Genomic DNA, 26,838 nt, shown 5'->3' with positions numbered 1-26,838 from the left:
TCACAGTGTATAAACAACTCACGGAATGTACTGAGCCGCTTTTTATTACACAAACACACACACACACACACACACATTCAAACATCTGTCAATGCACATATATACATTGGGCAGCTGACTTTCTCTAGATGGATTCAATTTTGGATAAGCAAATACGATTGTTTAGTTTCTAAGCAGCAAATAAATAAACGTGTAAACAAATAACTAAATAAAAAATACAGGTGGGTGTAAAAAGATAAGTGTTGAATGTGTGTTAACTATACCGGTAGAAATAACGCATCCGTAAACTTCCTGTGAAATCTTTATGAGAACAATTCCAGTTGATGATGTCATAAAATATAATGGCTTAACTAAATTGGTTATTAATCAATTCAATAAAATTCTTAAAACGTGCTTAGACAGGTATACATTGCAGAGATAAACTACGTGTTAATATTGTGCTAAGTAACATAAAATTTGTACGCTTTTCGGTTGTTATTGAAGGTATTCCATATTTCAGCATTTTGATTATTTATAGATTCATGTGATTATGCGTGTTTGCATTTGTTAATTAAAAGTGAAGTGAAATTTTACAAGGGCACAAGTAAAAAAATTTAATAATTTTTCTATACTACGCTATGAAATTGAAACAAAATATGTACTCAATATGGCGGACTTCCTGTAATTTATACTAAATAGCTTATTGACATTTTAAATAGCCTTAAAAGTGAATAATACATCTTATGCTATTCAAGCTGGTCAATACTATGTGGATAATCCATTTAGCTTGCAGTAATTGACATTCCACGAATTCTACTTGCATATGCATTTGTGTGTGATAAATTGCTATTACTTTCAAAGACTACATATAAATTTTTAAATTAAGCACTTGATTCATAGAAATGTTATAAGTTCCAAGCCTCAATATCAAGTTTAGCTCTTGATTCATAGAAAATCAAACGTTACAGGTTGGCTGATCAAAGAGAGTTAAGGCAAATATTGTGCGATTAGTCATCTAATTCCCAGCATATCTGCAATACGTATGTAATAATGCATTTTAATGCTCTGTTTTTTATTGTATCTGCTGACACATAACACTTATATGTTGTCTATTCGCCTATTTCTAGCGCTCCTAACATCAAGATGGATGATCTGACGAATTTTCTCAAGCAGGCCGGTAAAGAATTCCTGAATGCGGCCGGTGATGCAGCAGTGGGTGCGGCAAAAGATGTTGTCGGCTCGGTCATCAACGAAATATTTATTAAAAAAGAGGCTGATACCAAACGTGTTCTTCCAAGCATTAAGAATATGCGCGTGGTGAGTATTACTTTAAGAATTTCCGCGGATTTTTTTTTACAAAACAAATTTGAACTGTTCAACATCGGCTTTGGGTAGAAAAAGCATAATTTAAATATTTACTGACTCAAGTGTTTACAAATACTGATAACAAGCATACAGTATACATTATACACGTAAAATAATAATTTATTATATGCAGGCCCGCGTTATGTTTGTTTACAGAAGCTTATTATTAGGTGCTTGCTACAATTGAAGAATTTTAATAATAATAAAATTATATTTAACGTAAATAAACAAAAGAAACATTTATATTCTTAAAAAAAAATAATATTTTAATTAAAAATTAAAAATTGAAAAATTAAAATATTATTTTTTTTAAGATAAAACAATGCTAGATTAAATATTTAAACTGAATTATCGATAATTTAACTAAAAATAATTTAAAAAAAATAAATCACAAAAACAAAAAATTCTGCCTAAAGCTGAGTGAAAATTTGGTGCAGATTCAACTTGTGCGTAGTAAAAGATTTGTATCAGTTAAAAATAGTTCCAAATTTGCCCACTTGCATGCTCATGCATACATATGTATATATGTGCATACGATATATCCATATATGTACAAATGTTATTTGAATTTTGATTTTTTAACTTTTCAACAGTTTGTTTTCTTACATAAACATCTTGCTTTACTTGTACTTGTGTGTTTATCTAAGTATATGAATTTGTACACAAATTGTAATTACAAATGAATAATTGCTTCTACTATTTTTTATGCGGCTTCTTTGAAATCGTTATTGCATACTTAGACATCAAATGTAAGTTCCGCACACTTTTTTATTAAATTAAACACAAACATATTGATGCATTTTTAAGCACAGGCAAGTTGCTAGTGTTTTTATTATTTTAATAAATCAAGGCTTTATGCAACACTTGTTTATTGAAAAAACTTTCCGTTGCAGAGCGAAATTCCATACATAGTTGACAATTAATTTTAATCCATCTATGAACACGAAAACGATATTGATATTTATACCACAGTTATGAATTTGTTAATGATTCATTATCCAACGTATTTTCGCTGACAATGTCAAATTAATTAACACTTTCATGTTTAATTCATTTACTTGTCAATTTAATTAGTCGAATGAATGTATTATAGTATAATTTGTGTGGGGACCCCGTATTTATATTATTAAAATTTATAATCAACATTAAACGTATGATCCCCAGGTTGACCAAGAATATATTTCATTTACTTGTGTGCCTGTGTTAACTCAAAATGTAACTGTAATTTTTCGCTAATAAAATATTCGCAAATTGGTCTAAGAGGCAAAATCAACGACATCCCCCTTAAGCGTGCCTTTTATGCCTATTTGCATAATTGCCAATGAGCCGCATTATCACTTAAGAGACACTACAATTACAGTTACATTTGTGTATACAAAATTACGCTTTTATTGCCACATAACTGTAAAGTTAAAAAGTCATAAGGGGATGTGCAGCATTAATAAGGAGCGACACTTCGCAAAATGCCGACATTTTTGTGTTGAAATGAAATTGATACTCATAAAAGTGCTTTGACCGATCCGATCTGTTTTAAAAGAAGAATGAAATTGATACTCATAAAAGTCTATACCGATTTATGTATGCAAAAAATAATGAAATTGATACTCATACAAGTCTGTACCGATTTATTTAAAAAAAGAATGAAATTGATTTCCATAAATGTACTTTGACCAATCCGATCTGTTTTAAAAGAAGAATGAAATTGAAAGTTCCAAACTGTTTAAATTATGTTACCAATATGTGAGGTTATATTGCTATTTACACTCTTCTGAAATAATATCCCATTCGAATAGTGTGCCGTTTTTTAAAAGTAACAAGAAAAAACGTTAACTTCGGCTGTACCGAAGCTAATATACCCTTCACAGGTGCATTTCTTTTAGTAACTATGTGTTTAAGCAAATTTAAAGACATAAGAAAATGTAAGAAACAAAAGAAAACATTTTACTAATTCCGGGTTGTTTGCTAGAAACAATAAGGTTATATAGTTAACCGATCTTAACAATTTCTTCGGAGATTATATTATTACCTTAAGCAGTAATCCATGTCAAATTTCGTGAAGATCTGAACCATTTTTTCGGAGATTAAATTATTTCTACGAACAATAACTCACATCGAATTTCGTGAAGATACCACGTCAAATGCGAAAGTTTTCCATACAAGCCCTTGATTCCGATCGTTCAGTTGGTATGACAGCTATATGATATAGTGGTCCGATATCGGCAGTTCCGACAAATGAGCAGCTTCTTGAAGAGAAAATAACATCTGCAAAAGTTCAAAACGATATCTTAAAAACTGAGGACTAGTTCGTATATATACAGACAGACAGACAGACGGACGCACAGACAGACGGACATGGCTAAATCGACTCAGTTCAACATACTGATAATTTATATATATACTTTATGGAGCCACCGACGCTTCCTTCTGTTACAAACTTCGTGACATACTTAATATACCCTGTTCAGGGTATAAAAATGTAATTCCCAAGAGCGCCGAGCAAATTATGATTAGAATCTGTTGGCTCCTTTTACAACATCGAAAAAATTTTAAATTTTCGATTAGTTTTTGAAGATATTCAGTAAAATCTCCAATCTTGCTTAACAATATATCTTTTTAATATGTTTTAAAAGATTTCCGAAAAAGTCTTCAAGCTGCCAACTTATACTCACTAAACATTTTAACTATGAAGAAAATCTATAAACTTTGTAGGTCAAATTTCAAGGACTACGCCACTGCCTTGCAACACACGCGTGCAAAAAAAAATGTTAAGTTTAAGGAGTGCCTGCAAATGATTTCAACTTTCAACTCAACTCATATTCGAAGGATATGTCAGTACGCACTCCCATTCTCGCATGCGATAATTTAAACAAAAACAAAATGCCTGAAATACACAAAGTGAGACAACGTCAGCATAAAATTTAATTCAGAATAAACTTAAAGTTTAGCATAAAAAATAATATTACAACTGTACACTCCATACATGCCGCCTAACCACACAAGGATATGCGAATTTTCCGTCCAATAGCGAGTTGTTCAGCCTAATTTAGTCAACAATCATGCGTTAACTACGGTTATTCGTGACATATTTGTGTTAGAAAAGCATTAAATTATCCCTTCATTGGCGCGCCATTTCATTCCCAACAGCACACACACACTCCGACACCAGCGTGGCATAAACTGAGGCGCGTAGCACTCCTTAATATCCATGATATTATTTAAATGATTGCGATGAGCATAACACGTCTAGACACACTTGGCCATTGTCCATTGAAAAGAAGAATTGAAAACAGCAAACAGGACCTGGAGTGCATTCTGTGTGGCTGCCTGTTGGTCAGTCAAGCGCGTGTACTCCTCGCGTAGGCATGCCTGCAAAGCCTGTGATAAATCACTAAAAAACGCGTATATTCGAAAATTGTATTTTTTGACAAAAGTACACCTTTTCAAAATCATTCCGAAAGCCAAAAAATGCTGACGAAAGATAGTGACTACAGTCGCACTTCCACTTTAGTCGCTGATACTTATGTATTCGAAGTGGAAACGGATGTTTGCACTAAAGCCGATATAAGAGATGCCGAGAATGCGTCGAAATTGCGTCGAACTGCCTGTTTGAATGCCAGTTTAAGTTTCGAGGCTCTCTACAACAATTTAGCGCTGATTGATGCGGACAGTGATGCGGATAGTAAGAGTGTGCAGGAGATCGACAAGTGTGATGTGAAATGTGAAAAGCAATTGAGTGATGCTGTTAAGAAACCGCCAGCGCTGGTGCGAAAGCGTACCTTTGATGGACAGCTGATTTATAAAGTATGCATTTTCTTAAATCCAGTGAAAATGTGGTTTAAAGTGTTGTATGCAAAGTTTTCAAACTGTTTTGCACGGTTATTTTCATTTTTAGAGGGTTGATTTTGGTGATCAAAGACAATTTTTATAACCCGTGCAGATTGTGGTAACCAAAGCTTTATTGAAAACCGTGTACAAATCTGACTGCTGACTAAGAAAGAGTAGAGTTCCTTCTCTTTCTCGGCTTCCACCAGCGGGTACTGCATCGAATACTTTCAGAGCTGGAGTGTTTTCTTCCATCCGTACAACATGACCAAGCCAGCTGTTTCTGGATTCGCTGGACTATGTCAATGTCGCCTATAACTCGTACAGCTCATCATTCCATCGTCTGCGGTATTCGCCGTGGCCAATGTTTAAAACACCATAAATCTTCCGCAAAATCTTTCTATCGAAAACTCCTTGGGCCTTCTCATCGGTTGTTGACATCGTCCACGCTTCTGCACTATAAAGGAGGACGTGGATGATGAGGGACTTGTAGAGTCTCATTTTTGTTCGTTGAGAGCGGATTTTTTTTTTCAGTTGCCTACTCGGTCCATAGTAGCACCTGTTGGCAAAAGTGATTCTGCGTTAGACTTCTTGTTCTTCTAGACTTGTTAGACCTAGTTACAAGATTAGTTTGAGCCATTTGAGAAGTTTAATTTTCATGAACGAGCTGTTATTAAGAGTTTGGCTCGATTGGGGTCGATCCTGATGATACTGATTTTCAGTTCTGGGACTCTTCAGAAAACGAAAATGCTTTTTCATTATATTTTTCGAAGATTTTTTTTTTGAGTTATGCCTTTTATTGCCGTAAATGCTCTCAAAACACAGAACCTTGTATATTTCCAATGTTTCATGGTTTATGATTTATGATAATTAATGGTTTCTCAAATAATTCTTAGCTTGGCGAACGGGGCAGTGGTACACGCGTGCAAGCAGACATCCAAGACTTTGAGTCCATCCGGAGCATGTGCATTACAAATGGTTCCTTATTCGAGGATCCAATGTTTCCAGCCAACAACGAGTCGCTTATGTTTTCACAACGACCAGATCGGCACATCGAATGGATGCGTCCGCATGTAAGTACAGTCTTGAGAAAAGTATTTATATTCTACTTTTTTTAATTAAACGAAAAAATGCAGGAAATCGCTGACGACCCACAATTCTTCGTGGAAGGCTATTCGCGTTTCGATGTGCAGCAAGGCGAATTGGGCGACTGTTGGCTGCTTGCTGCCACGGCCAATCTAACGCAGGATCCAAATCTATTCTTTCGCGTTGTGCCGCCAGATCAAAGCTTTGAGGAGAGCTATGCTGGCATTTTTCATTTCTGCTTCTGGCAGTATGGCAAATGGATCGATGTGGTGGTCGACGATCGGCTGCCGACCTACCGCGGCGAATTGATGTATATGCATTCCACGGAGAAAAATGAATTTTGGAGTGCACTGCTGGAGAAAGCCTATGCCAAGTGGGTTTGACACACACACACAAGCTGAGTTCATTTGTATTTCATTAATTTCCGCTTTATACACACAGATTACATGGCTCCTATGAGGCGCTAAAGGGCGGCACCACTTGTGAGGGTATGGAAGATTTTACCGGCGGTGTAACGGAATGGTATGACCTGAAAGAGGCACCAGACAATCTATTCAATATCCTACATAAAGCTGTCGATCGTAACTCCTTGATGGGTTGTTCTTTGGAGCCCGATCCAAATGTTTTGGAGGCCGAGACGCCACAAGGCTTGATACGTGGTCATGCCTACTCGATAACAAAAGTGTGTTTACTCGACATTGCTGTGCCCAATCGACAGGGCAAAATACCAATGATACGCATGCGTAATCCCTGGGGTAATGAGGCCGAATGGAATGGTCCGTGGAGTGATAGTTCACCCGAATGGCGTTATATACCCGAAGATCAGAAACAAGAAATCGGTTTGACTTTCGATCGTGACGGTGAATTTTGGATGTCATTTCAAGATTTTCTCAATCATTTCGATCGTGTTGAAATTTGTAATTTATCACCGGACTCGCTAACCGAAGAGCAACAGAATAGCGGTAAACGGCGTTGGGAAATGTCTATGTTTGAGGGTGAATGGACGTATGGTGCCACAGCCGGTGGTTGTCGTAACTTTTTAGACACTTTCTGGCATAATCCACAATACGTTATAACACTAGCCGATCCGGATGAAGATGATGATGACGGCAAGTGTACGGTGATTGTGGCGTTGATGCAAAAGAATCGTCGTTCCAAACGTAATATTGGTATGGAATGTTTGACAATCGGTTTTGCTATTTATCACCTAACCGAAGATGATTTACACACCAGACCGCAAGGTCTGAACTACTTTAAATATCGCGCATCCGTCGGACGCTCGCCACATTTCATTAATACACGTGAGGTGAGTAGCATTTTGTGCTAACGGCACTTATGATAAATGTGAATTTGGTGAATGTTGAGTTAAAAAAAAAAATTTCTTCTCTGCATTTTTAGGTTTGTGCACGCTTTAAACTTCCACCTGGTCATTACTTAATCGTACCATCTACCTTTGATCCGAATGAGGAAGGTGAATTCGTTATTCGTGTTTTCTCGGAAACTCAGAATAACATGGAGTATGTATATAATAATTATTTTTACTTACGAATCATCAGAATGGTGCACAGTGTGCTTTTAATTGCGCGTAAAATCTTAAGTACAGTGAAACAGCGCTATAACAAGCTTTTATTGATAATTCGAATTTCGAAAATTTAATAACCTAAAATTAGTTTTTTTTTTAGAGTAAATAGTTGAATTTTGTGTTAATCATCGTAAATTTTGGTAGTTTAAAGAATATGAAGTATGTAATTGAAAATAATGTTGTGCAGAAAGTGTATTCATTTCGTTCAGTTCGTTAAAATTTGCTTTCACTGTACTTAATTTTACATACCACATATTTACATTTATATGTATATGCCGTGTGCAATCCTTTGCGGGTTTGTCATTTTGCCTGCACTCTTTTACCAAACTTTTTTCTTCTCTTTCCCTTTTGATCCTTCCAATACTACTAATACACCAGAGAGAATGACGACCATGTTGGATATGGAAGCCCGACGGATGATAAGGTGAGTAATAATACAAATTTATATGATTAATGCATGTATATATATAACTGCTTCACATACATACATACATATATATGGAATTACTTACATTGACATAATTACATGCGGGAATGCTTTCACTTAGGGTTTGGCTGGTGTGTCGTACTTTTAATCATTACTATGAGCTTTCATTTGCCTTGGTCTAGTAAAAAAAAACATTAAATTAAATTCCACAACAAAAAATTTTGTTGTTGTTCATTCGAGGTCATTGTCTTCATTAGTCAATTGCTGCACTCATCCATATATTTTAGTGCATAAATTTTGTAATACATGCTCTCCTACATTTTTTATGCAATTCTTTTCATAAAACATAATTAAGTTTTCATTAGAAATTCATAATTTTAATTACACAATAATTGCATTCATTTCAAAGTGTCAATTATAGCATAAAATTAATTACAAAAAAAAATTTATTTCATTTTATAAATTTTATTAATAAAAAAATTAAAAATTTATTATTTTGAATTTAATACAATATTACTCAATTTAATGAAAATGGTGAAGATAAACGGAAAGTGGTTCATAAAAATTTTACTGCTGATTAGTTGGTGTAGTTCATGTTAGTTGTGACTAAAAGGTGAAGTTGACCTTGAGGTAAATATTATATAAATTTATGAATGTACGAACATTGAACATGTTTTCAAGAATGCTATAAAAATCCGCAAACGAAGTATTCCAGTTACATTTCATAAAAGAGTACCCAATAGATTTGAAAAATTATGTAGACATGCCATAAGCAGTTAGCTCGCCTTAACTGTATATAATATTGATTTTTGTAATTTAAATTTGTATATATCTGTTTAGCGTTCCTCAATATCTTAATCCAATATACAGTGGAACTTCCATAACTCGAACTTTTATAACTCGAAGATCTCCATAACTCGAACTTTTGGAATGGCAATATCGTTTAGAAGCCAAATTTCATACAAATTTCGTTCCATAAATCGAACTTTTCGTATGTATGTTTTAATGAAAATTCTATAACTCGAAGTCTCTCTAACTCGAAGTTTTTTTGTGGATTATGGTGATTCGAGTTAGAGAAGTTCCACTGTATATGTATTCTCATATATTCCTAAACTCGTTCAATTTATTGCACAAAATTGTAGTAGTTTTGAATCAATAATTTTAAGCACTTTTATTTAGTGAAATTGCTCGCAAAACCATTTTGAAATAGTTCTAAAACTTGTCTGTTATTGTGCAGGTGTTGCCAAGTCTTCCCAACCCAATGGATCCCAGACCGCAAGAAGGACACAATGAGAGTCTTTTGAAACTTTTCCAAAGTATTGCCGGTCCAGACATGGAGGTGGATTGGATGGAATTGAAACGGATATTGGATCATTCAATGAAAGATGGTAAGTGGCGGAGTATTAAAAATTTCAAGAATCAAATTAAAAAATTTGGAATTAAATGCGAATTACAAAAATCAAATGTTGTAAAATTAATTAAATTACATTTTTATATAAGTAGCCATAAAAGTAGATAAAAAAATTTACAATTTATTATTATTATCAGTACATAATTTATTTTGTATTCTCGAACTCTGAACAGATTTGCCAAAGAGTACAAGTTATACGCCATACAACTACAATGTGCAAAACGCTGACGTTGGAGGTGGCGCACCGGCAGAGGGTGGTGGTCTGAATATCTTGGCGCTTGTTTGTGGTCCATTTTGCAAGGGCACACCATTTGAGAGCATCTTTTCAGAGGGCAACGAACAAAATCCGCCAAATGCGAATCAGACCAAAGCGGGCGGTTATATTGGTTTGCCACCAGGTGGGAAACAATCTAAATACAAATATATATGTATTTTTACTAATTTCAATTACATCCACATTTCTTTCAAACAGTCATAATGGAGGAGAATACTGGTGGTTTCTCTAAGGATGTCTGTCGCTCCATGGTTGCCATGATGGATGTCGATCAGTCGGGTAAATTGGGTTTCGAAGAATTCGAAGCGCTACTCACCGACATTGCAAAATGGAAAGCGATATTTAAGCTGTATGATCCCGAACAAACTGGCCGCATTGATGGCTTTAAATTGCGTGATGCGCTCAACTCAGCCGGCTATCACCTCAACAATCGAATACTCAATGCGTTGGCACATCGTTATGGTTCGCGTGATGGCAAAATCTCTTTCGATGATTTTCTTATGTGTGCAGTGAAAATTAGAACCTATATTGGTATGCGTAACAGTATTTTTAATTGGAGTATGTATTATATCAAGATTTTGTTGTTGCAGATATATTCAAGCAGCGTGACACCGAAAACAAAGATGTGGCTACATTCAGCATGGACGAATGGATTGAAAAAACTATATATTCATAAAATAAATATCATAATTACTTACATTTTACATTATTACAGCCGATAAATCTCATATCTCGAATTCAACTACACACACACACACACACATTAGCAATATCTTTTCTATAACTTATTGTATCTAATACAAAAAACGTAAATGTTATCCACTTCTATGCTATTGTTGCTTAATGTTTGAACAATGAATCTCATTTGTCGCATATTTCTGTATGCTAGCTGTAAATGACTACAGTATCTTTGCTAACGCTTCCCTAACTACACAAAGTTAATTCTCTCTCTCTATATATGTAATATATCCCTTTAGTTACATACTCTCTATAACAACAGTATGTAAACGGTTTTGGACACTTTTTGAAAATTTGACTAAACCAAAAGAGAAATGAACAAAATTATATTAATAAAAAAATATGATCCTAACGCATTCACTAATTCGTATATACCAAATATTACAAACTTTAAAAAATATAACTTCAATACAATCATATACAGTGTTAACGATTATACAAATTTGTTCTTGTAAATACAGTTTGCATAACAAAATTAATTTTATATGTTGCACTCACTACACTTTGTAAATTGTAAAACAGAAAAACGATTTGAATGCCTTATTGTCAGCAGTCAGTATATTTTTCATACTCATTTTCTATTCGTAGATTTTGCTAGAACTGCAAAACAGAAATTACCTCAGTCAATACGTAACAATCTGTTATACACTAAAGACAGGCACTATTGCAGTCAACTTTTAAAGACGCGTATGCATAGATAAATATATATTTGTTTGTGTTTTTGTTTGAAATTTTAGTAAGAAAGTTAAGCAATTATATATATGTATGTATAACGAATGCTGTATTTTTGTATTGCAATTTTTTATCTTAAACAAAAAAATATTGTTAAAATTATGTGCTGCAATAAAATGAATCAATATACACAATAAATTGTTTTTTCCTACTTCTTTTCCCCATTATTCCGACTATTTCATGATATTTTTGACATTAGAGCATAAAAATGAACTCAAAGTAAAATTAACAAAATGTCCTTGAATTTTATAGTTATCGTTATACTTTTCAGCTCATTCACTAATAATTTTGTTTGCAAAGGTAAGCGAATAATTTTCGGTAGTAATATTAAATTTTGAGGTTATTTTTCCAAAAAAAAACATAATTTTACTTTTTTATATGCACTTCGAGGTTATAACTAATATTTATAAGGAAAAATATTGATTTCTAATATTGCTTTAATATTTCCAACGACAGTACTTTTAAAGTTACCCGCACTTAACCGCATTTCTAACCGTTCCAAACATTTTCAACTCGGCGGCACAACACAAATATATACATATATTATTTTCCAAAAAAGCAACAAGTACATATATTCCACTTTTACACTGTGATAGAATCCCAACCATACGCAAAAAAAAACACTACACCATTTTTTGCACTACAATAGAGGTTAAAACTTTATTCAGATCAATATATTGTTACTGTTAAGCATGATTTTAACCATTTTACGATTACATATTTATTTATGTTTAATGAAATACCGGTCAAAATTTAAAAATCGCGTCAAATTTATCATCATACACACACGTAGCTCTCACATAATTTTTGTTTTTGTTTTTTTTTTTGTTTGTATGTTTTTAATTTAATTGAATTTAAATAAATTTCGGTTTAACATCAGCGGAGCCTTGTGATACACCTCCAGAGTTTTGACGTGACCAACCTTGGCTGCTCGAATTAGTACTGCCATTCTAAAAAGAGAAAAAAATATTTTAGATCAGTTAAATGTGTGCTGTTTGGTTGTTTTAGGACCTGTTGTGTATCATTACAGGATCCTGTGCCCATGCCTGTACTTCCATTAGAACTAGGATTATTTGAGTTGTTGCCTTTGCCACTGGCATTTAAACCTCCACCATTTCCGGAGTTACTAGCTTGGGCCATCCAAGACAAAAAATTTCCACCCTGATTTGATACCTTATATTTATTTAAATTGTGTGTTTCACAATCACGTATCTCAATGTTTACCTGTTGATCTTGCGATTGATTCTGCAATTGATTGCCGAGTAGACTCCATTGATTCAAGGCAGCAGCCACGATAGCAGGATTCATTGGTAATGAGTTCAAATTGAGGCCGACCCCCAATGGGTTATTCATATTTTGACCTTGATTTGGTGGATTTGGCCCTTGTGGGTTTATGCCTAACGCTTGTAAATTGGGCATATCGAGATGCCCACGATTTGTTTGATTATTCCAACCCATATTTCCACTGCTACTATGCTGAGGACCCATTGAACGACTATTCATATAATTACCTCCATTGCCACGATTATATGGAGTGATTGATCCGTCTGGCCGGTTGCCAGAATTTCCCATCAAACCGCTACTGCTACCGCCCAAACTGCCGCCGCCGCTATTGAATCCATTGTTATTGCCGCCGTAGCTATTACCGTTCATACCATATGAACCGTTATTGGAACTGCCCGACATTGGTCCATCACCCAGCATATTGTTCGAATTGCTAGAACGTTGATGACCGTTGCGTCCAGAACTATTATTGCTACCACCACTACCACCACCACCGCCGCCGCCGCTACCACCAGAATTGCCACTGGCATTAAGGCCTTGGTGATGTAGCATGTGTAGGCCGCTGCCGATGCTACTCTGAGAATTATACGAGTAATTTTGTTGGTTATGACCAGAATTACGATTTTGTTCCGACTTTGGGGCGGCATTCGAAACATGTACCGATACACCTACATTAAAAATGTAATATATATTAAAATTGTAAATAAATAAACATAAAGATTATGATAATAAAAATTATAAGATTACCTTTAATAATGTGGTCTTCACCACACAGAGACTGTGCAACTTCTGGATCCAAAAACGTTACGAAACTGAATGCGCGAAAAGGTTTCGGTATGAAAACATCGGTTACTTCTCCGAATTTCGAAAAGTAATCTCGCAAGTCATCGGCGGTCAGATCTTCGGTACATCTACCAACAAACACTTTACATGGCACTTGATGCATCATACCCTATGAGAAATGAGGTAAATAATGTTGTTATTGGTTTTTCATAGTCTAGCACATTTGTAATCGAAGTTTGTGACTTACTTTAGAATTAGGTACTTTCACTTCACACCAACGTCCATCAATCAAATGCCTGGACGACAACACACGCATTTGCGCTTCGTACGAACCAAAACGTACAAAACCAAAGCCTTTGGATTGACCAGATTTCATATCCTTTTTCACTTGTGCCATTAACACTTCACCATAACTCTCAAAATACTCGCGCAAACTATCCTCCGTCGTTTTCCACGGTAAACCCAAAACAATTAAATCTGTGCAACGTAAACGAGTTTCAATGCGTTTAGTTTTGGCGGTGGAATTTTCTAAATTGTCATCGCTTTTGCGTTTATTTTCTGTAAACATAAAAAATAAATAATATTCAATACATATTCGTAAAATTAATTGCAATAATTTGGCGTACCTTTGGGAAAAACACAGAAAAATACACTCGAGCCCCAACCGTCTTCAGAAGATGGCGGATACAAGCGTCCCTCATTCGAACGTACGCCACGCACTGCCTTTGTATCTTCATTGCGATACTTTAGACCACACGAACCGGGAAATTGAGCTTGCAAAGTGGATAGAAGTAATGTTCCATCCTCCTCTGCTGGAAGCTCTATGGGTTCCTCACCCTCCTCTTCGGCTACTTGTACAAAATCCATAATAAGTATTACTGTTGTCACAAAAAAATATAAAATTAGTATAAATATACTACATAAAAGAATTGTATTTGATTCTAAACAAACTAAACAAATTTTGTAAATCAAAATTTATACCTTTGAACTGTAAACATACGTCTCAAATACTAATTAATATATTTGGTGGTTTTATTTTTATTATTTGAAACATAAAAATACGTCAATTTCATACCATTCTCCTCTGCAAGTGTTTCATTAAATTAAAAATTACATTAATCGGAAAGGATATAATAGACAACATTGATAAGTGCAGATTTTCTTATAGAAAAAATTATTTTGAAAATTTTAAGTGAAATATTAAAGCAAAAATAAGAAACGAAGGCATGAAACATATAATTTTTTTTTTGGTAAAAGAAGAGATATAAAGATATACTAATAAAGTGAGAATTTTTAAGAATCATTCTTTGATATTTGCTTTCAGAATTAAATTATTTGCAGTTGCTTTACAGCAAAATCGTTTTTCTTACATAAATGATAAATGTGACTAATCAATAAAGTAGTGGGTAATATTAATTTGATTTCTGGAAAATCATTATTTAATATTAGAATTTGCAGTGTAGTATGAAACCAAAATTAGCCTTTATCATATAGAGAAAAGAAAGAAAAAATTATAAGTATGTATATATATACATATATGCTAATGTAATAAATTTAACACCACTCAACCCAGTAGAATCAATCTTGAACGTTGTATGTATATATAAAATATTTTTCTTTTGCTATACACACAATACACACAATCATATTTTGTCACCTTCTCTCTTAACGCTTTCGCACGCTGCTTGTTCGTTCGCTCGCTCTCAAAATTCACACCTAATTTTTTTTGTTTTCTTTTTTTTTTTTGGAAATAAGTAACTTTTAACTTATATATTGAAAGTTATAAAAAAACTGTGTGCTGTTGTAATTAGTATATATTTTATTTTAAGCAATGTACATCTAGGACTATGCCAGCGTTCCACTTTTCTCTTCCTTTCAAATCGCTCTTTTCACGCTATGCACACGTTTCACTCGACACCGTTCATATAGCTTCATTCACGTCGACACAATTCACAAAATGAGCAGTAATAAAAATATATATTTACAATTTCCCAAAATGTGAACGCAAAGCACTCATTTTCCACTTTATTTACTATTAACTCCTAATCTTAAAACAAAATTTTATTAACTTATGACCGCCCTGCGAGAATAACCGGTGTTAATCTGGTGCTTGGAATATCCGAAGAACCCAGCCAACAGATTGAATAATACCCAGCCGGGTTGCCAGATCATAAGCAATTTTAGAAAATTTAGCTTGTGCAACTAGCACTCATTTAAATGTTGCGTATAACAAAATGGTAACAAAGTATTTGTGGAATGTATTTGAAATGAAATGATTAAAGCTAAAGCAGTTGTGGTACGCATTTTTGAAGCATTTTGTATATTAAATGCATGCCAATTGGTAGATTTACATTTTCATGCGCTAAAAGTATGGAAACATGTTTAGTTGAGTTGATCGCCTAATGGCGCTGCCGTTTTCATAGTAGCATAAAATACGTTCCAAATATTTTTAAGTAATACTGTTATACTGGGAAGTGTTTTTTTTTATCTCTCTGTATTATACTTGAAATTAGTTCATACGAAGAATGAAATTGTACGCTTTGTAATACTTTTGACACAACCTGTCAGCTGTTTTCTTTTTTAGTATGCTGCAAGCCTAAAACTTGCCAATAAAAGAATGTAGCATACATTTAGGCTGATACAACAAATCACTAAAATTACTTGAGTAGCATACTTACATTTTATAAATACGATTTTGTTGTTATTAAATAACAAAATATCGCTCCCATAAAACAATTTTATGATAGTCTTTGCCAAAATAAATATTCCACCACAAAACTGCCATGCTAGAAAGATTTTTAACTGTTTTTATTTTATTTTATTTATTCTTTTATTGTATTTCCGTATGCATATGGAATACAAGATTATAAAGTGATAGGCTAAATGATTTTTTTTCCTCAAATTTAAAGTGCTTTTTGTTCTGGAAGTGTAAATGGTAGTTTGTCTAATTCATGTTTACTTTATTCATTTTGTTTTTTTTTTTTTCAATGCAACGATAAAAGATTTTCTTTAACGTCGTTAAATGTTTTGTAGACAACAAATAATATAAGGCATAGAAGAGGGTGAAATTTAGACAAACTGACACAGAAACTTAGCCAATGAGCTATGTAGTACGTTGGCACTTTAGCTAATGTATTTTCATTTCATTTCGTTTTTTTTTTATAGTTTATAAAGTTTTACAAGTTGCAGTACAGTACTATTAAATGGTTTAAAAGTGCATAAAATATAACAAAAAATAATTATAGTAAAAATAAAACAAAAATTATATAGTTAATAAAATAAAATTGTCATAATATGAAATATAAAATAAATATTTGCAATTTTGCCGATCGCGCGCAGGTAGATAATAAAAAAATATATAATAAAAACTATGTTGTATGATCACAAGTCAAAATGAAGTCGATTTTACTTGAAGTATGTATTTTGTTTTCATTTATTTTTGTGTCAACTTTTTGTTTACAAATAAACACACAACTCGTTGGGTTGTTACTGTTGCTCGTATCGACTTAATTCAGTTTATGATTATGCGCCAATAATATCTTCAATCAATCAATCAATAGTAATTAACTTGCAGTTAAATGTTGAAACGTTAAAATATTGTAATTTTTTTTTTTATTATATAAGTAATGTATATTAAAAAGCTATTGACTTTACACATGCGTAAAGAAATGATTGCCATTTTTTTTGTTTTAATTAAAAACTTACTATAAACTTTTTAGCGATTACAGTTATTTGTATAAAAGTTTTGCGAAAACGTATAGACAACAGAAAACAGGAGAAAAAAAAAGAAACAAAATAGTGAAACATTTTGTAAATACACTTCAACTTTGGTGCGAAAGGGTTTCGATGGGATATTTTTGAATTGTGTTGGTCGAAAACGCTTTTAATTTGTGAGTACAAGCACAATTTGGAAATTTGGAATTTGGAAACGCACAAATATGCCTTTAAAAACGTCGCTCAACAAAGTTGTTTGATGAATGTGTTTGTAAGTATGCGTCAACAACGTACATGTATGTATGTAGAATCAGCGGGCATACACAAAAGCAGCGCTGCACATTTTTAACTTTTTCTTATTGCTTTTTTTTTAGTTTTGTTCTTGTTCTTGTTTTTCACATGTTTTGTTTTAACATAAAATTTGTTTAACATAAGCTACATGTACTCGTATTGTATTGTAATATTGTATGTGATTATGTGTGTGTGTGTGTGTGTATTGTGGTTATGCATCATAACAATTATTGAACATGAAAAGGGCATATATAAAAACAGGGCTATATTATTGGGGCTATGTTTTAATATAAATACAGTATTATTATTATTTTGTTTTCTTCTTTTTTTTTGTTTGAAAGAGATTTCAGAAGTATTAGAGACGAAATTTGAAGCATATGATATTCAACAAACAATTTAAAGCGTTGTTGTACGCAGCAGTGAGGTGATCATGCTTTGACTCTCCTCCTCTTTAACTTTATCATTATCATTATCTTTATGCGATGTTGTTACAGTAGCAGTTGTTGTAGTTGTATTGGTATTTTTTGTGGTTGTTGTTGTTGTTGTTGTTGTGTCATCATCATCTAAATCCGTTGAATCCGGTGTTTTCGGCGTTTCCTTATGCTTGTCAATGCTATTATTACTATGCGGTATAATCGCACGCTTGGTCGATGAGAACAATTTTCGTGCAATTACACTATTGGTACTCTTCAATTTCTCAACTACCAATGTTTTCTTCATCAAATGGTTACCTTTGGTAAGTGACTTGTCGTGTTGTTTTGATGTACACGGTGATTGCGTATGTAATGTTACTTGTGCATTTGTGTCAAGTTGAGATTTAAGCGAGATCGAATTCTCTAACGTTTCTAACGAACATTTTGTCATTGCCAAACCAACAATATTCTCGGTTGTTATTGATTTTTTGTCTTTGCCAATTTTGTTTGGTGTCTTTGCTGGCGAATTGCGCCGATTCATTTTTATTTGAGTCTTATTTTCTATGGGTGCTAATGCCGAACAACAGCATTGCATGGTATTCGAAGCGTTTGTTGGTGATGACGATGGCGTTGCTTTCTTATTATCATCATCATCATCATCCAACAAATAATTATATTTCTTTTGGCCGAAAAGGCTGTTTGCAGCACAATCTTTGTTGCTACATACAGGTTTTGCTTTATTTTTGGGGAGTGTGAGTGATTCATTGATGATGTTGCTGGTGATGGCTAGATTAAATGTTTTCATATTTGCGGTGTGATTGTTGCTCGATGTTGTTGTTGTGGTTGTGGTTGTATGTTGTTGACAGCGTGTTGGTGTGGTTGTGGTAGTTGTTGTTGTGTCAGTACCAAAGGCAGCCGCATCATTATTGGTTTGGTGGAGTCACAGTCGTAAGTCAAATGCTATGCGTGATGCAATATTTTTAAAACCTATGCTGGTGCCTGCGTTTAAAATATATAAAAAATAAAAGTGTTAAAAATATTTTGAAAACATTTAATAATAAATGATTATTCTATTTTACCTGAAATGCGCTTAAAACGCACGCCATTGAGTGATAAGCGTGGCAATTTGCATACTTCAATTTCCCACTGTACCAAGGAGTCGGTATTGGGATCACCATGTACACACCAAAGCACAAATCTGTGTGTGAATTAAGAAAAAAAAAATAAAAAAATTTGAAAATAAAAATTAATAAATTTTTTTTGAAGTTATGAGCTCACCTTTCGCGTTGTTCATAGTCACAGTTGTTCTGATCGAGCACTTCTCGTATTTTCTGCATTATCTGATCGGGCATGAGCGGCGATGTGGTCTTCATGGACCATGTAAAGCGCAAAACACGCGGCTTCGCTGATTCCTCAGTTGTTGAAGCACTGCAGAGATTTCGCATAAATAAACAAACAAACAAATTTGTTACCCGTAATTAAGTAGTTGACGCAGTTTATCAACCCAGTTGTGTTGTCAATATTTTATGGCACATATAAGCATTGGAAGGCTAAGCTTTAAGCTTACTACTATCTACTATTGGCGGAGTGTTAAAAGGCGGGGTCTAAATTTTTTAGGGGTATTAATTAGTAGGCACGGTAGGTATTGCGTAGAATAAATAAAAATGTGTATTTTATTTTCAATACATTTTATTGCATACAATTTTTGAATTCAATAAAAATCCTTCTAGAATATGCAATGCTAAAATAATAGCTTTTGCGCTGCCTAACCTACGTGGGAAATGCAAATTGTGGCAATAAGTTATCGATAAATATTGATAAAGTTGTAACACTCCTCAGCGATTTGGAAGTGGATTTGTTATAAATTAAATTTTTTACATTTATTTTATTTTTCTCCAAGCACTGTGTTGACTTTTTTCCTGCATAGTAATCTAGATATTGTTATACTACCTAGTGTTCCGTGACAACTCGCTATAAAAAAAATAGTAATTTATCAACTGCAAACTCCAACGTCAAATTTCTGCTGCTCATAATTATGTTGTTGTAATTTTTGTAGCTCAAGTGTAAATGAATTTCTACACATAAAATAGTATCAACAATGCATTCAAAGTCTAAAATGTTGCGAATTTCAAAATGTTGTTATAAATTTCGACTGAAAACTACAGCAATTTGCAGTAACTACTTTTTTCACATTTTTTTTTTGTAGACATTTTTTACTTGTTTGCACTAATTTTTGTGTGTTGTGTAGTATTTATTTACGTGTAGAAACATATGTAAGATATTTGCTAACGCTAAATATATTAATGAATCAAGGAAATTATGTACAAGTAGCATGCTTTATTAATTTGTATTTGTATAAATACATACATATACATAATATAAATGGACATTCTACATAAATCGTACATACTACATACATACATACATACATATGTGTCAAAGAGTGAACCAAAGTGTACAAAACTGTAACATTTCATGCCGTTTATGACGTTGTAGTTTGTAGTAGCGTAGTGTGTAATAATTACAAAATACATGATTTAACTATAAAACTAATATAATATATATTTGCAAATAACATAGACACACTTTGATTTTCTTGTTGTTTCTTTTTTTTTTTTAATTTTATTACACAAACGGGTTATATATGTATATATATATATAATATTATTTATATATACTAATATACTTAAAAGCTAAAATTTATATTATACATACAATGAATTTTTATTTACGTTAATGTAGTGTGTGTGTGTGTGTGTACTAGTATGTTTGTTGTGTTTCATTTATATTTGCTAACACAAGTCCATCCATTTTTAACAAATATAAACTCTCGTTAGTTTTGTTTACTAAATTGATTTATTTGCGTCGCTATTGGTTGGTTTAAAACACATACACAAATATTATTAACTACTTAATTGTATTGACAAATATGCATTCATATCGTACGGATATACTGTTTTTAGGAGTTTTGTTTTCTTTTTTTTTGCACAACATAGACAATTTTCTTGTACAGCTGCTTCATTCTAACTGGCTACATTGCTTGCACGAATAATTAATAGCACAATTAGGAAGTAGTAACAACAACCAGTTTTTTTTTCTATTCTTTTTTTCCCCATATATTAAGGCTTTCTCGTGCCACTTGCCAAACGTATGTACGTGTGTGTGTGTTTTTGTTGTTGTTGTGTTTATGTTGTTGATGGTTTTCACTTTATTTTAATTATATTATCATATTATCAATATATATATATTTATATATATATGTGTGTGTATATGTATATGTAAGTTGACAAAACGTGTATAGAAATAATCGTTTATGACATATCCTTGCTTGCATATTTATTGTTAGTTTATGTCTTCATTACACTTTAATCATCAGCATTTTTCATTTGCATCATTTGCATCATTACTTAACTTCAAACTTCAATCTTCATGCTCTAAATAAACGTAATAATTATATATTAAATGTAATTTATTTTTTATTTTTGTTTGTTTTAAGATCACGACGTGTTAGTTTAGTAGTTTTGATAATACAGTGCACAAAAAACTATAGAAATTAAATGGTCACAATTGCGTTTACTATTTTTAACTTAAAACAACAAAGAATTATTAATTATTATTAATTTAAAATGTATATAACTTTCAGCGCGATCTTATTGCTACAGAATGTTGTGATATAAAAAATATTTATATTATATTTTTTAAGTTTTTTTCTTATTTTTTTTTTGTTGTTTGCTTGTTATTTAAATTAATATTGACGTTACTTATTAGCATTATATTATTTTTTGTTTTTTTTTTTTTTAATGTATATTTTAATGTTTAATGTTTTTTTTCTGTTTTGTTTGTTTGTGTTTGCAAACTTGCGTGCGTTTACTTTATATACATTGGTTTTTTTTTTGAAAGTAAACGTGTGGTAGTATTATTTAATTAATTCAAACGTAATATGTTGCGTTTACTGATTGATTATACATATATCTCATTTCAACGTTGCCGCAGACTTGAAATGTTTTCTCTCCTTCATTCACTCAAGTAAAATTTTTCGTTTTAATTTCTACTAGCATTCGTTAAATCGTAACATTGTTTTTGTTATTTACTGGTTTGGCCTAAAATTAAAGAAAAAATAATAGTAAAAGAAATTATTCACTGTTAAAAAAATATTGTTTGGTAATATTTCAAGAAATATACTAAAACATTAAATATCTCAATCAATCAACTGAAGAGGTACTACAAATGAACATAGAAAAGAAATATTAATATTAAAAATAACGAAAAGACAAAAACAACTAGATATATTCATCTTATGAAACCGAATAATACAAATATAGTATATAGCATGTGCGATATAAAATGAATAAAAAAATAGAAGGAGAGAAGTAAATTTTTGTAAATTTTTGTTCAAAGATGCTTTTTACTAAACAAACGTAATAATTATTATGTATTGTAGCAGAGGTTATTTTAGTTTTTTTTTATAGCTATGTATAGTATATATGTATATACATATATACTGTAGTAAAGAAGCTGACTTTAATTAATTTAATTTTTTTTTATTTCATTATAGCTCTCCCCAATTGTAATTATGCTACTATTTGAATGTTTACTATTTTTTTATTAAACAAATTTCTTTTTTAAAAACTGTTATTTGTTATGTAAGTAGTATGTATGTATGTACATCACTTTTAGCTGTTTCCAAAACATACATACACATTTGTATTTTTGTTGTAGTAACGCATGTGACCATTTAACTAAATATATTTCTATAACTTTTCGACTTGAGACGCGTACAAAGATTTACAAAGATGACGAAAGTTTACACACAAAAAAAGCTGCATCCATATCGTATGTATGTATGTATGTATATAAAAGCATACTTCGTATGTATGTATATATAGATATGTATGTATGTATATGTACTCGTATAGTATATTAGTTAATTGAATGCTACAATAGCTTTTAAATGATGACCATTGAATAATATTTGAATATATATTTACATACACTGGTGTATTATTACTACAAAAGGATTGTCACTTGGCAAATGAAATAGCAGACTCACTGCAGACGCATATAAAACTTTCCATAATAACACAAATCGAAACGCTGCCACGCTTGTTAAACAATTATTAATACAATTCTGTTTTTTTTTTTTTTAACAAATTGCTGCACTTTATCCATTTATGTATGTTGTAATTCGACGCCTGCTCATACTTGTTACTTCAGCATTTATTTGCATAAATACCATATTTTTTATTTATTTATTTTTTATTTTATTTGTATATATATGGCGTTGAACAAAAGCACTTGAAGGCACAGATAATTGCATATAAAAATATGTACGTACATATGGCATATACAAAATTCTATTTAAAAAAAATATATTTATATTGAAAAAGTTCTTTCATGTTATGACTGGCATGCCATTGAATTTCGTGTGTGCATATTTAAATTATTTAATCAAGACATGCATGCATATATATACTACATTCAAACTGCTTTGGTAATTGGAAATGCAAATGTGTAATATTATTTATTAGTGACGTGCGCGTATTTTCGTTAGTGTACACCGTTTGTTGTTTGATATAAAACTATTTTGATGCATTAACAAGACTTGGAAGCTGGTGCAAGGTGAGAGGAAAACAGGCGAAAAATCACCGGAAAATTTCGCACAGCTCAATTGCAATTGTACAATATAAGTATTTTTGGTATTTAAATGCACAATGGCGATAGAAATGAAAATAAATACATCTTAGACTGGCACAGGCTTGCCATCGATAACTTCGATAACTTAAAATAAAAAAATAACTTCTGACAACTTCAAGAAAATTATCGAAATCGACATTGGAAAAATTCGTTGATAATTTTGCTACAAATATAGCGAAAATATGTCTACTTCAATTTTAAAATTAAATTATATTTAAAAAAAATTTATGCATTTTAATTTTTTACTTTTGTTTCATACTCTGACGTAAGTTGCCAAAAAGAGGCGTGTCGATTTAATTTCGCAAGCGTCACTGATTTAATATCTCACATTGCATGAAAAATAAATTGAAAGATTAGTACAAAACATAAATCGCTAACTGTAAAAATCATGCATAACAAAAATATTAAAAATATAAAACAATTTATATAATTAAGTGAATGGCAATTACTGAGAAACTGAGAAAGGTGTGTGTGTCTAGTGTGTAATGTGTCATTTGTGTGCCAAAGTATTTAAAACTAAATGTTGTTATCTAAAGTTTAAAGCTACTGGAAGATTTTTGTAAACTATAGAGCTCTATTTTGGCATAAAATGTTATTTTTATTATAGTTGGTAGTTTATTTATTTGAAACGAGTTCTAAAGAAACGCCAAGTAACACATAATGCGAAGTAACAACAGCTACTTTCTAATTTTGTTTACTCAATGAAACTAATCTACATTCATACAAATATAATTTCTTGATAGAAGTTTCAAGAAATTATCAAATTACTAGCCAAAATTTTATTTTAAATTTAATTTGATTTACCAATTTTTCAAACATATATTATAGTAAAAATGCATTTGAGCTACATACAGCTTAACAAAACCATTTAAGACTACTTAGCTTAAAATACCGTGTTTTATGCGCTAAATATTTGCAAATATTGGTGATTTACAAATGTGAAAGACTACTGCGAAATACTAGTCACATTTTTTTTTCTAAAATATGACCTTTTTGCTTGAATAAAAATTATGATCAGCAGAAAAATGACTTGGAGATTTCTGTAACTTCCGGTCAGAATGTGTGTGAAACTAAATATTTTTTTCGTTATCTTAGCTGAGATTTCAATCTTATAATTCTAAGAACACTTAAGCGCCTAAAAATATGCAATTGAAATTTATTTCAACTTGTTTTATACCTTTAGGCGCTTTTAATAAAGTTTCCTATAAGAATTTTATGAATGCATAATACTCAACCACTTCCTAATTATTTAAGTCTTCATATGCGATAATTCGTGTATTTATTTCATTTGCCCGTAACAATACTATCGGTATCAAAATTCATATGTTTCTTTTTTTTTCTTTTTACAATATTTAACTGAGAAATCTTGCTAATATGCATGTACATACATCTATAATACATTCTGATTTAATGTGAATTTATTTAATGAAAAATTATATGAGCGACTAGTAGTAGTAGGGGGGCAATTATTCCAAATATATGCGACACTCGTAAAACTCTTTCGATATTGTTGAGTTTAATATATAGGGTTCTTCAGGTAAAAGTAATACAAAATTAATCTTTTTATTCTATTTTTAAATTATATAAATATAAATAAAGTGGAAAATACACTATGAGTTGCACATAGACACATTAATCTAAGGATTTTTTCTTTTAATTTTTTACGGTAGCGAACAGCCTTTTAATGCAGATTTCATTACTAAAAGTCATCAGCAACAATTTGGACTTGGTCTTAAATTGCAAGCAACTTCAATTTTGGGAACAACATACGAGTCACATTATGATTTTGGCAGATAAGTAACTGCAAAAAAACTGAAGGAGTAAGTATTAATTATTATTATTAATAATTTTAATTCAATGACAGTTATTTTAGAGCCTTCGCTTTTGGAATTTTTGACACGAAGATATGTTTTGTGAATATAAGACAACACTTCGTAGATAGCTTAGATGCTATCATATTGTATTAGAAGCTTGGAACAACAGCTACCAGCTCATTGGATTTTCCAGACACAACCTTTTAATAACTTTTGCTGGCAAACAAACTCTTCGAACGTTTCACTCTATTTACAATAGCTGTCATCGATTGGTCACTTCTCTGCTCGCTATCTTTGGGCGCTGTTCGCCTATCAAAAATTTTACATGTGAAAGCAACAACAAAGTTATCTAGTTGAATTCGTGCAGGAGAGTATGCGAATACCTCATTAAAATTTCAATCGCCGCTTGCTGAGTGCTACCAAGTTTTGTTTTACACATTTTAGAACCATTTTACTATTGTGAACGGCTCAAAGGACAAATCATTGTCAAAATAATAAAAATTGTTATACACAAATTTGAAATTGAAAATGGCAAGCGAAGATAAATCGTCAGTATTTTTGTATTAAATTTAATGAATAAAAATTAAATTTGTTGCAAAAAACGTAAGACATGGACGGTGGTAGAAGAGTTCAGTGCGACCTAGTATAGACAATTCGATTTCAGTGCTGACAGTTAGTATGAAAATTTGGAAAGTTTGTTCGATTGGCTTGTCTATAGCAGTTAGCCAATCGATGACAGCTAATGTTTCGGAGTGTCGCATAGTCTATAAAAGAATACGCTACAAGGAGTATGACAACAACCAACACCCATGTCACGACAATTATTTTGTTCATGTTTTATGCACGTTTCCGTAACCGAGTAGATGATGAAATGATTTGCCATTATTAATATGATACATATTTTTCTTTAATGAATTAATGCTGTAGGTGGCGTAATTGTAATTAGTAATGCTTGTAGTAGTAATACAGCATAACGAAACGATAATTAGTTTGTGTTAATGTTTATGTACGGCGGCGACATTTGTATATTAAAAAAAAATGTATGCGGGGGTTTATTACTTTATATTACATTTATGTAGTAAATGAACTTTTTTCCTCATATGATTTTCAATTATTTACTTTATATGGCATGCTATAAGAGAACAAACAAAAAAAAACAACTAGTTTCGCTTCAAAAAATTATATGTAGTTAGCATAGTTGAATGAAAAAAAAAAAAACAACTTTAAGAGCGCACTGCTTTTGTTGTTGCCCTCAACTCATTAGCAATGAGAGATTTAATTTAATGCTTTAGCATCTCTTTCAAAACATTTTTTTTTTTGTTTTTAATAAATTATTACAAAATTTTAATATTTATACAAAAAACTTAAGAATTTGTGAATTTGAGAATGGGTGAAAAATGCAATATATTCAAATTAAATACGCTTTCAA

General features: G+C 31.9%; 3 protein-coding genes and 1 long non-coding RNA gene across 21 annotated transcripts in view; 2 read left to right on the top strand and 2 right to left on the bottom strand.

Annotated features, from left to right (window-relative positions):
- Positions 1 to 59: 59 nt before the first annotated feature.
- Positions 60 to 11,554, top strand: LOC105210302 (calpain-A). 4 transcript variants are annotated; one of them, XM_054234072.1, is made up of 12 exons: positions 68 to 221; positions 917 to 1,019; positions 1,107 to 1,296; positions 6,063 to 6,239; positions 6,303 to 6,625; positions 6,694 to 7,558; positions 7,651 to 7,769; positions 8,213 to 8,258; positions 9,499 to 9,649; positions 9,846 to 10,070; positions 10,145 to 10,477; positions 10,537 to 11,554. In XM_054234072.1, the coding sequence occupies exons 3-12, from the start codon at positions 1,123 to 1,125 to the stop codon at positions 10,620 to 10,622; spliced, it is 2,499 nt and encodes an 832-aa protein (XP_054090047.1). In that variant the 5' UTR covers positions 68 to 221; positions 917 to 1,019; positions 1,107 to 1,122; the 3' UTR covers positions 10,623 to 11,554. The 4 variants fall into 4 exon arrangements, 3 of the variants coding, with proteins under 3 accessions (XP_054090046.1, XP_054090047.1, XP_054090048.1); XM_054234071.1 differs by lacking the exon at positions 917 to 1,019 and having other exon boundaries at positions 61 to 221; XM_054234073.1 differs by lacking the exons at positions 68 to 221; positions 917 to 1,019 and adding an exon at positions 263 to 483.
- Positions 11,555 to 12,220: 666 nt separating this feature from the next.
- On the bottom strand, positions 12,221 to 15,667 carry LOC105210298 (TAR DNA-binding protein 43). 6 transcript variants are annotated; one of them, XM_011181151.3, is made up of 7 exons: positions 15,553 to 15,667; positions 14,110 to 14,361; positions 13,731 to 14,041; positions 13,448 to 13,652; positions 12,641 to 13,368; positions 12,428 to 12,589; positions 12,221 to 12,366 (listed from the first exon to the last, which is right to left on the bottom strand). In XM_011181151.3, the coding sequence occupies exons 1-7, from the start codon at positions 15,653 to 15,655 to the stop codon at positions 12,271 to 12,273; spliced, it is 1,857 nt and encodes a 618-aa protein (XP_011179453.2). In that variant the 5' UTR covers positions 15,656 to 15,667; the 3' UTR covers positions 12,221 to 12,270. The 6 variants fall into 6 exon arrangements, with proteins under 6 accessions (XP_011179453.2, XP_028894920.2, XP_011179450.2 ...); XM_029039087.2 differs by having other exon boundaries at positions 12,428 to 12,577; XM_011181148.3 differs by having other exon boundaries at positions 15,125 to 15,616.
- Positions 15,668 to 18,658: 2,991 nt separating this feature from the next.
- Positions 18,659 to 26,838, bottom strand: part of LOC105210299 (MAP/microtubule affinity-regulating kinase 3) — a 55,293-nt gene continuing 47,113 nt past the window's right edge. For 5 of the 10 annotated variants that reach the window (XM_029039075.2, XM_029039076.2, XM_029039077.2 and 2 more), the window contains 3 exons: positions 19,180 to 19,329; positions 18,981 to 19,099; positions 18,659 to 18,900 (listed from right to left, as the gene is read on the bottom strand). In XM_029039075.2, coding sequence (XP_028894908.1) covers positions 18,842 to 18,900; positions 18,981 to 19,099; positions 19,180 to 19,329 — 328 coding nt within the window. In that variant the 3' untranslated portion in view covers positions 18,659 to 18,841. Of the gene's footprint in view, positions 18,901 to 18,980; positions 19,100 to 19,179; positions 19,330 to 20,867; positions 21,336 to 21,676; positions 22,002 to 26,838 lie in introns of those variants that run through there. The other 5 variants (XM_029039080.2, XM_029039081.2, XM_029039082.2 and 2 more) reach the window with 2 other exon arrangements.
- Positions 23,248 to 26,569, top strand: LOC128922688 (uncharacterized). Its single transcript, XR_008471869.1, has 3 exons — positions 23,248 to 23,520; positions 25,266 to 25,415; positions 25,469 to 26,569. It is a non-coding gene; the product is annotated as an uncharacterized LOC128922688 (long non-coding RNA).

Source organism: Zeugodacus cucurbitae, chromosome 6, assembly GCF_028554725.1.
Source record: "Zeugodacus cucurbitae isolate PBARC_wt_2022May chromosome 6, idZeuCucr1.2, whole genome shotgun sequence".
In the NCBI taxonomy this organism is placed as follows: Eukaryota; Metazoa; Arthropoda; class Insecta; order Diptera; family Tephritidae; genus Zeugodacus; species Zeugodacus cucurbitae.
Note: the sequence above shows the minus strand (reverse complement) of the source record. Positions and strands in the feature narration are given on the sequence as shown.